The following is an 11,482-nucleotide window of genomic DNA, read 5'->3' as shown; positions in this document are numbered from 1 at the left end:
AAACATCTATGTTTCCTGGCTGCAAGTCCCCTGAACATTAGATCCTGCGCCTTCCTAGGCCTGTCCTATAAAACACATACTATAAATAAAAATACAGGCATTGAGAACAATTTTTATCCAGGGATTAAACCTGACTCACAGCACCTGACGCAGGACTACCAAGGTTGGAGGGGCTGCTTCTATAGGTTCTCCAGGCTGGCTGTTGTCCTCCATTTTTGAACACCTCGGGCAGTATGGTCTTGAGGAGGAGGGAGGTTTTTATCCTACATCACCTTTCCGGGTCCACCCCTGATTGAGTCAAGGATCAGGAATGCACTCTGCCCTTCACCATTCTTCTGGATCCTACTGCCTCTATTCAGGGATGCACTAGGCCATACCAGCCCATGCCCCCGGAATGCTGTAGCCCCACATGCCGACTCCCAGGGATGCACCTCGCCACCGGAAGTGACTTTGAACACTTTCCTGGGTTCCAGGGAAGCACTACTCCATACCAGGCCGTGCTCCTGGACCTGACGTCACTGCCCGCCGGCTGCTCAGCTCGTCATGGACCCCGGATGCCGATCCATGTTGGTGATGCTGAGACCTCTGCCCCAGGTGAGATCTTCACTCTCCGGCAGCACAGGGGAGCTGTAGGGTCTCCAAAATTGGTCAATTGGGTTTTCATCTTCTTGGTTTAGCAATTTCATGCTTCAGTAAAAGGTCAGCTCTTTATTTGATATTGAGTGCTGCTATTTTTCTTGCCTGGATTACAACATAGTTCTCACTATGAGCTAAGCACCACTACCTGTGTTTCCTTTACAATCTGTCCCTTTACTCTGTAAAGATAATCTTACCCCACATGTTGGATTGAGAAAGGGGAGAGAGGCAGACATTTTGTGATTTCTGTTATAAAATTAAAAACTGTAATAAAATATATTTGATTTCTTCCTGTTTCTTACACCAAAAGTCTTACTCTTGTCCCTGGGGCCTAAGACTTTGTTTTACAAGAACCAAAGGCAGGGCTGTAACTACAACCGGGGCAGCCGGGGCACTGCCCCGGGGCCCCAACCACCCAAGGGGAACCAAACTGATGGTAAAAAATTGTATTTTAATACTTTAATTTCTCATAAAATACCCAGCTTCTCTATTCCTGTCAGACAATGTCACCAGGAGGACAGGAGAGACTATCATTTCAATAATTTCCAGGAGCTCAATGAATGGAAACCTGCACTGGCCTGGAGAGTCTCATAGCACAAGATTTGCAACAATATGTTAGTCTGCAGATCACAAGGAGGCAGGCACAGTGCACACTGACTGTAACAAACTCTCAGCATCATTGAGAGGAGACAGTCTCAGCAGACACAAATATCTCTGTGTCAAACTGTGAGAAGCCCTGCTATAGGTCTATACTGCTGCGAGTGGGAGGGTAGGAGGTGGAAGTCTCCATAATCGCACATTCCTCCTGGCTCCGGGTCATGCAGTATCTATCTTCTCAGTCATCTGCCTCTTGTTTTCAATAATCAGAGCTGTGTACAACCCCCACTCTCCTCACAATCGGGAGGGAGCAATAGTGACTGCTGTACCTGTGGTCGGGGGTTGTAGTATTTCTATTTGATGTCTGGACACAGTGCATATATCCTGGGCAGCCGCACTGTCTCTTTGCCAGTAGGTGGCGCCCTGCACCTGGCGTATAAGACAACCCCTGACTTCTGAGAAGATTTTCAGGGGTTAAAAAGTAGTCTTATACGCCGGAAAATACGGTACTAGTCTGTGATTGTGTGTGTAAAACCGTTTATTATGAAACGAATTCGGCACCAGCCAAGTGGAAATAAAAAAAGACAGACTGCGAAAAGAAGAAACTTGGAGGCTGAAAAAAGTTCGAAGAACTTAGCAGCATGGCTGGATGTTGAAAACCACTCGACAGGGAATGATGATAAGACAGGTATATGTATGATTTGATTGGTTACATTTGCATGATGTTTGTTAACATTAAAGCCACTACGCTGCCTTTATTCAATTATTCGTTATTCGTAAATATTTATGCAGAAGAAAAACTTATTTCCAAAACTGAAACTAGCCTACTTATTTTCTTTATAATTTATTATATTGTACTTTTACATTCAAATATTTCATTTTCTGAATACTAACGCATATTAACACGTTTTTAGTACGTTATAAAAACGTGTGTTAAAAAAATTATTTTTTATTAATTATTTTCTTTTTAGGTCCGAATAAATTAACGACCCAAGGTCTGGAAGACACTTTGGAGGAAAATGAAAAAAAAAGGGGATCGTTCTGATATTGAAATCTCACAAAAATTAAATTCAGATACGTCGGAACAAGACAACCTTAATAATGATAATGACTCGAAAAAGCAAAAATTTATAGGCAAAGAAGATATAACAGACTCAACCAATGATACACCAAATTTTTTGGAAGATGAAGATTCTGCCTACTACTACGCCTTTCCTACTGTGATTGAAAATCAAGATAAGAAACGTAGGCTGATAGCGTCTGGTCCAATACAGCCTGATGGACCATTTCCCAAGGATATCAATCAACAAGGTCGGTCTTTTTCAAGTAATTATTATTTTATCAACACAAAGTCAGGGTTGAAGCTTAAAAGAAGTTGGTTATGTTACTCAACAAAATTAGATTGTGTTTACTGCTTGCCATGTTGGCTATTCCTTCAGTCACAGTCGGAAGCACTTGAATACAGAAATCGTGTATTAGCGTTTTCAACAACCGGCGTTCGAGACTGGAAGCATATTTCAGAACGTATTTCAGTTCATGAAGCATCCAAAAGACATACACATGCTTGTGTAGTTTATGAGCAATGGCAGAAACGTGGTACTTTAGAAGATGTTTTCGACAAAAATGTGGAAAGTGAAAGAAGCTTTTGGCGTAAAGTTCTTGAAAGAATCCTCAATGTGACATTAACACTTTCAAAATGTAATCTTGCGTTTCGAGGATCTATTGAAAAGTTAGAATATAGTAACAAAGGAAACTTTCTCTCGATAGTTGAGCTTTTGTCAAAATATGACCCAGCACTACAAGAATTGCTTCAGCGTCCGCAAGGGACTGTAAAATACCTCAGTCCTAAAATTTAGAATGAGCTTATTAATCTATTAGCCTTACAAATCAAAGATGAAATTGTAGTTGAACTAAAAAATTCCTTTTCATTGATCCTAGATACCACCCAGAACAGAGCTAAAATTGATCAGATGAGTGAAGTTTACCGGTATGTCAAAATAGTTAATGATGAAGAGGGGAAACCTATTGAAATCAAAATATGTGAAACTTTTGTATCCGTCAGAGAGATAAAAGATCAGTCTGCGCAAGGTCTTGCAGAAGAAATGATAGCTTCATTGAAAGAGAAAAACTTGGATTTGACCAAATGTCGGGGACAAGGCTATGATGGTACTGCTGTCATGAGTGGGGTATACAATGAAGTGCAGCAGCGTATTAAAGAAAAAGCCCCACATGCATACTTTGTGCACTGTGCTACTCATAACCTTAATTTAGTGTTGAAGGATGCTGTGGAAGAGAACAGAGTGGTGAGCCAGTTTTTTGAAACAATTCAAAGTGTATATTGCTTTTTTGGTAATAGTATTGTTCGCTGGCAAGATTTGAAATCAGTGTACTGCATCGAGGCTCAGCCTGATTCACTGAATTCGAAATCGAAAGTAACACTGAGAACTCTTAATCCATCTCGTTGGTCTGACAGACATGATGCAGTGTATGCACTGAAACACAGGTTGTGTGACGTGATGAAAAGTCTTACTCGCATAACTTTGACTTCCAAAAAAAGCATGGAAAGAAATGAAGCACAGCAGCTAAAGAGCAAACTTGAAAGTTTTGATTTTGCATTACTTTTGGTTGTGCAGTGTGAAGTTTTAGAGACTCTCAACCTCGTATCGAAATCATTACAATCTGAAACCATGGACCTCTTGTCTGCATATGAGTTATTGGGTAATGCATTGTTAAAGATAACCGAAATGCGTGAAAGATTCGAAGCACTTGTTTCTGAAGCATCAGATGTGTGTAGTCGATGGGGAATAAAAAATGAATTTCACCAGAACAGAGTAAGGAAAGTGAAGAAACACTTTGATGAGTTGTGTGAAGACGAGAGATTAGCAGACCCAACAACTTGTTTCCGAGTTACTGTGTTCTATCCAATGGTAGACACACTTTGTACTCAACTTCATCGCCGCTTTGAAGGGATGAAAGCTGTTCTGGACTCTTATGAAGTAATACAACCTGATTTTTTGGCCAGTGCAAGTGAAAGAGATATTCACAAAAAGCTGTTGCTTTTGTTAACAAGTTTGCAGATGATGTAACTCCAGCCTTTCCTTCACAGGTATGTTCAGTAAAAAATTTGTTTCAATAGCAACTGGAAAAAATTAAAAGTGTTAAGGAATTTGCTGATTTCTTAATAGTCGAGCATTCTTCACTTTCATCAAGCTATCCAGACGTTTGCACAGCGTGCATCATGTATTTGACTGTTCCTGTGCCTGTGTCTAAGGCTGAATGATCCTTCTCTAAGCTTAAACTACTTGAGAAGTACTATGGCTCAAGAAAGACTCAGCAGCTTAGCTTTACTTTCAATTGTGAATGATCGAGCTCAACAGATCAACTTTGACTAAGTAATTGATGAATTCGCTTCTCTGAAAGTTATGAAACAAATGTTTAAGTAGCTGTTTAAAACTGAACAAATTGGTAATGTTTAAGTAATATGTTTAAGTGAACAAAGTTTAAATATATACTGTTTAAAACTACTTAATATTTAATAAACATATACAGTTATTTGAAAATTGTGCAATATTTGGAATTATTCACCTTATTAATTTTCCAAACATATTCACTGAATATTTAACTTCTAAAACTTGCATCATAAACAACAAAATCTATTAAAGGTCTTGCGTAATGTGGTGAAGCCCGTGTGTTGTATACAACAATGTGTAGCAGGCTTCACCACATTCCGCACAACCTCTAGTGATTGAAATGTTGAGGGGCCCCACTATGAAGTTTTGCCCCGGGGCCCCGAAGTTTATAGTTAAGGCACTGACCAAAGGGTAGAATTTTGTAATTGTTTATTGTACTTAAGAATTATTTAACACCAGAGGTATTGTCAAAGGTGAATCACAAAAGGGACACGAGTGTCCCAAGTGTCAGATTAACCCATCATATGTTCTTGTTATGCTAAGAAGTCTAAATTTTGGGGGTTAGGTTATTGAGACAATTGAGGAAGCCTTTAAAATCAAATCCTCTTAAATCAATAATAAGTGTATTGAGGAATGCCCAGTCAGAGTTGCCCCCACAGTGTACAGCTCCTGGGCATCCTCCTCCTCCTCATGTTCAGCCTCCATCTCAGATATCACCACATCAGTTACAAGCTGGAAGCACTGCAGTACTGCCTCAGCCAAGCGGCAACAGGCTGTGCGGAAACTCATAAGCTTAGGTGATAAACCTCACACTGATTGTGAGTTGTGGACAGCTGTGAAAGAGCAGGCAGATCTGTGGCTGAGACCGCTGAACCTACATCCAGGCATGGTCGTGTGTGACAATGGCCGTAACCTGATGGCGGCTCTGAGGCGAGGCGAGATCACACACGTACCATGCCTGGCTCATGTGCTTAACCTCGTGGTTCAGCGGTTTCTTAAATCGTACCCCGAGTTGCCAGATCTGCTCGTCAAAGTACGCCGCCTGTCAGCTCATTTTCGGAAGTCGGCTACAGCTTCCGCCGCCCTTGCTGTGTTGCAGCAGCGTTTGCAGCTTTTGGCACACCGACTGGTGTATGATGTCCCCACATGTTGGAACTCTACCCTCCACATGTTGCAAAGGATTTGTGAGCAGAATAGAGCAGTTGTGGAGTACCTGCTGCAACAAGGCCGTCGATATTCAGGCCAGACTCCACACAAGACCTCAGGAGTGGACCTGGATGTCTGACATATGTACCATCCTGACAAACTTTGAGGATTCCACCAAGATGGTGAGTGGCGATGATGCCATCATTAGCGTCAGCATCCCACTTGTCTGTCTTTTGCAACGCTCTCTGCAGAGAATTAAAGAGGAGGCATTGCAGCCAGAGTATGATGAGATGGATCAAGACACCGTAATGGGCGATTACACACAGCCCAGCCTCATCTCATCCCAGCGTGCATTGGGGGACAATGAGGGAGAGGAGGAGGAAGAACAGGAGCTGGTATCATGCGCTGTAGACGGTAGTACCTGTACAATTGTCATACCGTCGGTTCAGAATGCGTGGCCTAAGGACAGGGGGGAGGAGGAGGAGGAGCAGAAGGAGAGCATGGTCAGTCATCATCTTGGTGAGGACACGGAAGTCTTGCCTGTTACCAGTCTGGCACGAATGGCTGACTTTATGTTACGCTGCCTTAACCGTGACCCTCGCGTTGTCAAAATGTTGGGTGACAGTCATTACTGGTTGGTGACACTTTTAGACCCCTGCTACAAGGAGGACTTTCACTCTCTTATTCCTGAGGTTGAGAGGTCTACAAAAATCTGGCAGTACCAGAAGGCCCTTGCTGCAGAACTGTTAAAAAAATTCCCATCTGAACACGCTAGCAGCAGAGGTCACAATTCGTTGACCAACCAAGGCGTACAGGTGAGAGAGAGGCAACTCCAATCCAGCAGAGGCAGGGAAACACTGTCAACAATCTGGGACAGTTTTCTGAGACCCGCCCAGCTTACAGGCCCTGAGGCGCGGGGTAATCTCACAAGGAGTGGAAAGTTTCAAAAGATGGTGAGGGAGTACCTTGCCGACCATACCAGCATCCTCCGTGAAAGAGACGTGGAGGTCACAGTAGCTTAACAAGATGGTTTTAATGTCCCTTGGAAGAGTGGTGGAGGTCGCAGTGGAATAAAAAAAACAATATCAATGCCCCTTGGAAGAGTGGTGGAGGTTACAGTAGCTTAACAAGATGGTTTTAATGTCCCTTGGAAGAGTGGTGGAAGACGCAGTGGAATAAAATGACAATATCAATGCCCCTTGGAAGAGATGTGGAGGTCCCAGTGGAATAAAAAGACAATATCAATGACCCTTGGAAGAGACGTGGGGGTCACAGTAGCTTAACAAGACGATTTTAATGCCCCTTACAAGAGCCATGCAGTACAGCATATTAAAAACATTATTCCCATTATTGGGGAGTGGGTCTCCCATAGTCTTTGCCTATGCCTTCCAAGCAAAAGCTGCCAAAAATTAGGACGGAGGAACTTGCAATGCTGGCAACACGGACCACGGTCACCCTGGTGGTATAGTGGTGGTGGAGGCTGAGGATAAGGAGAAGAGCAAAAAACAGCCGAAATGAGGAAGTGTATACCCATGTGTGGGTGTGAAGTGGTGCATGGGAATACACCTCCCGAAATAACACAGTTGATTTGTCTTTATGTTACTCTGCTGTCATTAGGTGGTGATGAGAAGTCTGGACCAATCCAGCCCTTGTTCATTTTGATAAGGGTCAGCTTGTCAGCATTGTCAGTTGACAAGCAAGTGCGCTTATCAGTTATAATTCCCCCAGCGGCACTAAAAACACGCTCCGAAAACACGCTAGCGGCAGGGCAGGCCAGGACCTCCAAGGCGTACAGAGCGAGTTAATTCCAAGTGTCCAGCTTGGAAACCCAATAATTAAAAGGCACAGAGGAATCAGGGAGGATGCTGGTAGGGTCGGCAAGGTACTCCCTCACCATCTTTTGAAACTTTCCACTCCTTGTGAGATTACCCCGTGCCTCAGGGCCTGTAAGCTGGGTGGGTCTCAGAAAACTGTCCCAGAACGTTGACAGTGATCCCCTGCCTCTGCTGGATTGGAGTTGCGTCTCTCTCGCCTGTACGCCTTGGTTGGGCAATGACTGTGACCTCTGCCGCTAGCGTGTTCAGATGGGAATTTTTTTTTAACAGTTCTGCAGCAAGGGCCTTCTGGTACTGCCCCATTTTTGTAGACCTCTCCACCTCAAGAATAAGAGAGTGAAAGTTCTCCTTGTAGCGGGGGTCTAAAAGTGTCACCAACCAGTAATGACTGTCACCCAACATTTTGACAACGCGAGGGTCACGGTTAAGGCAGCGTAACATGAAGTCAGCCATGCGTGCCAGACTGGTAACGGGCAAGATTTCCGTGTCCTCACCAAGATGACGACTGACCATGCTCTCCTCCTCCTCCTCCTCCCCCCTGTCCTCAGGCCACCCACGCTGAACTGACGGTATGACAGTTGTACAGGTACTACCGTCTACAGTGCATGATACCAGCTCCCGTCCTCTCCCTCATTGTCCCCCAATGCACGTTGGGATGAGATGAGGCTGGGCTGTGTGTAATCACCCATTACGGCTTCTTGATCCATCTCATCATACTCTGGCTGCAATGCCTCCTCTTTAATTCTCTGCAGAGAGCGTTTCAAAAGACAGACAAGTGGGATGCTGACGCTAATGATGGCGTCATCAACACTCACCATCTTGGTGGAATCCTCAAAGTTTGTCAGGATGGTACATATGTCAGACATCCAGGTCCACTCCTGAGGTCTTATGTGTGGAGTCTGACCTGAATATCGACGGCCTTGTTGCAGCAGGTGCTCCACAACTGCTCTCTTCTGCTCACAAATCCTTTGCAATATGTGGAGGGTAGAGTTCCAACGTGTGGGGACATCACACACCAGTCGGTGTGACGGAAGCTGCAAACGCTGCTGCAGCACAGCAAGGGCGGCGGAAACTGTAGCCGACTTCCGAAAATGAGCTGACAGGCGAAGTACTTTGACGAGCAGATCTGGCAACTCAGGGTACGATTTAAGAAACCGCTGAACGATGAAGTAAAGCACATGAGCCAGGCATGGTACGTGTGTGATCTCGCCTCGCCTCAGAGCCGCCACCAGGTTACGGCCATTGTCAGACACGACCATGCCTGGATGTAGGTTCAGCGGTCTCAGCCACAGATCTGCCTGCTCTTTCACAGCTGTCCACAACTCACAATCAGTGTGAGGTTTATCACCTAAGCTTATGAGTTTCAGCACAGCCTGTTGCCGCTTGGCTGAGGCAGTACTACAGTGCTTCCAGCTTGTAACTGATGTGGTGATATCTGAGATGGACATGAAGAGGAGGAGGATGATGCACAGGAGCTGTACACTGTGGGGGCAACTCTGACTGACATAGGGCCCGCAATCCCCGGTGTGGGGAGGATGTGTTCCATCCCAAGGTCCGACTGGGTCCTGGCTTTCACTATGTTTACCCAGTGCGCCGTCAAGGAGATGTACCGTCCCTGGCCACAAACACTTGCCCACGTGTCCGTTGTCAGGTGGACTCTCCCAGTAACTGCATTGTTGAGGGCACGGCAGATGTTTTGGGACACGTGCTTGTGTAGTGCGGGGATGGCACACCGGGCAAAATAGTGTTGGCTGGGGACCGAGTACCGAGGGACGGCCACCGCCATAAGGTTGCGGAGGGATTCCGTCTCCACCAGCCTAAACGGCAGCATTTCCAACGCAAGCAGTCGTGAAATGTGGCAATTTAGGACTGTGGCCTGTGGGGCGTTGGCTGCGAATTTGCGCTTTCGTTCAAAGGCCTGGGATATGGACAATTCAACGCTGCAGTGGGACGTGGACGTTGATGCTGTTTCTTGAGAAACTGCCATAACAAGTGAAGACTGAGAGGAGGGGGCATCTTTGCATGCAGTATGGACAGGGGATTGCCTTGCACGCACAACAGGGGGTTCTCTTACACGCACAACAGCGGAAGAAGCAGTGGTGACACCCGCTGACACTGGTCATGGACCCTGGGGTTCGCCCCACAAAGTCGGGTGCTTTGCTGACATGTGCCTGATCATGCTGGTGGTGGTCAGGCTGGTAGTTTTGTCACCCCTGCTAATGCTGGCCTGGCAGGTGGTACAAATGGCCTTTTTGGGGTTATCAGCAGAGTCTTTAAAAAAATTCCAGACTCTGGAAGACCTACCGGTTGTACTGGCAACGTCCCTCGTGTTGGTGTTACGGGGAACTGTTGCCCGCCTTCTGTCTGCGGCCACCACACTGCTTCTTCCTGCCTGTTAGGGTACTCTGCCTCCCTCCCCTGTGTGCTGCTGGCCTCGCTCTGCGTGTCCTGCCACGTTGGATCAGTTACTAGATCATCCACCACCTCCTCCTCTTCCACTTCCGCACCACGGTCCTCCTCCTGACTTCGTGGCAATTGTGTCTCGTCATCGTCCACCTCTTGTGACAAATTGCCAGCGTCACCTTCCTGTGGCCGTGGCTGTTCAAATATTTGGCCATCGCTACATGGGATCTCCTCTTCCACCACTTCAAGCGGAGCAGGCTAGGGGCCCAAATATGGAAATGGACCAGTGAACAGCTCTTCAGAGTGTCCAACTGTGGGATCAGTTGCTGTCTGACGACACTCGGCATGGTGGGAGGAAGGAGCATCAGGGTGAGGAGGAGTATGCGGTCGAGACTCACGGCTACTAACACTTGACCGTGTGGAAAACAGACCGGAGGTGGTGGTGCCCAGGTAACTGGAAGTATTATCTGCTATCCAATTAATAACCTGTTCACACTGATCAGTTCGCAATAGTGGTGTGGTGTGCTTCCCTAGTAATTCGGTCAAGAAGTGGGAGCGAGAAGATGTGGCTGTTGGTTGTGGCACATTTTCACCTTGGCCACGGCCCCGTCCTCTGCACGCACCATCACCAGAACGTCCAGTTCCATGTCCCTTGCCACGCGCCTTGCCCATTGTAAATAAAGTAAAATAGCTTACACTCGCACTATCAATGGAAAAAGGGTAACAAAAAGGAGATTTGAACCGTGGAAGAGGAAAACCACAGTTCTAGTTATCTGGCCTACACCAGAATCTTTTAAACAGATATATTTGTGTCTGAACAGTCAGCGAGACACTAAAACAGTTTTTTTTAATGTAAAAAAGGCAAAAAGGTGGATTACACCCCGATTTGAACTGTGGAAGAGGAAAACCCCAGTTCTATTTCTCTGGCCTACACTCACAGACACACTCAATTTTTTTTTCTTTTTTTGGGGGGGGGGGGGGGGGAGATACCAAAAGGTTAATAAGACGGGTATTTGTACAGTCTGACTGAGGAAAAAAGAAAAAGAGGATTTAGATGAAAAAAAAATGATTTTTCCTGGCCTCTGAGACCTGGGGCTAAGTCTAGAAATTTGAGCAGCAGCAGCACACAGGACTGTAATGCAGTGTTTGTTGGTATAACCACTGCGTCTCCTATACAGCCTGCCTGATATCTGGGATGGATATTAGTCCTCAGAAGGACTGTCTGTTTGATTTTGCAGGCTTTAGAGACCCTACACTACCTATTTCGCAGTATAAATCTCTCCCTAGCTCAGCAGCACTCTCCCTACACTGTCTGATCCGGAGCGACTGTGTCCAAGATGGCGGCGACCGGTTTTAAATACTCGAGGTGATGCTGTGCGGCCAGCCAATCACTGTAATGCCCACAATCAACATGGCTGCGGCATTACAGTGACTGGCTGGCAATCCCTGATTGTT

General features: G+C 45.8%; 1 protein-coding gene across 1 annotated transcript; it reads left to right on the top strand.

The window, feature by feature from the left end:
- Window positions 1-1,407: 1,407 nt before the first annotated feature.
- On the top strand, window positions 1,408-4,319 carry LOC141271416 (uncharacterized). The gene is made up of 2 exons (XM_073681498.1): window positions 1,408-1,921; window positions 2,205-4,319. Exon 2 carries the CDS (start codon window positions 3,204-3,206, stop codon window positions 4,317-4,319), a length of 1,116 nt encoding a protein of 371 aa, XP_073537599.1. The 5' UTR covers window positions 1,408-1,921; window positions 2,205-3,203.
- The last annotated feature ends 7,163 nt before the right edge of the window (window positions 4,320-11,482 follow it).

The sequence above is a fragment of the Phyllobates terribilis genome, unplaced genomic scaffold (genome assembly GCF_046119375.1).
Source record: "Phyllobates terribilis strain yellow unplaced genomic scaffold, ASM4611937v1 Scaffold_5__5_contigs__length_657084704, whole genome shotgun sequence".
In the NCBI taxonomy this organism is placed as follows: domain Eukaryota; kingdom Metazoa; phylum Chordata; class Amphibia; order Anura; family Dendrobatidae; genus Phyllobates; species Phyllobates terribilis.
The sequence above is the reverse complement of the archived record's forward strand: the minus strand, read 5'-3'. Positions and strand labels throughout refer to the sequence as shown.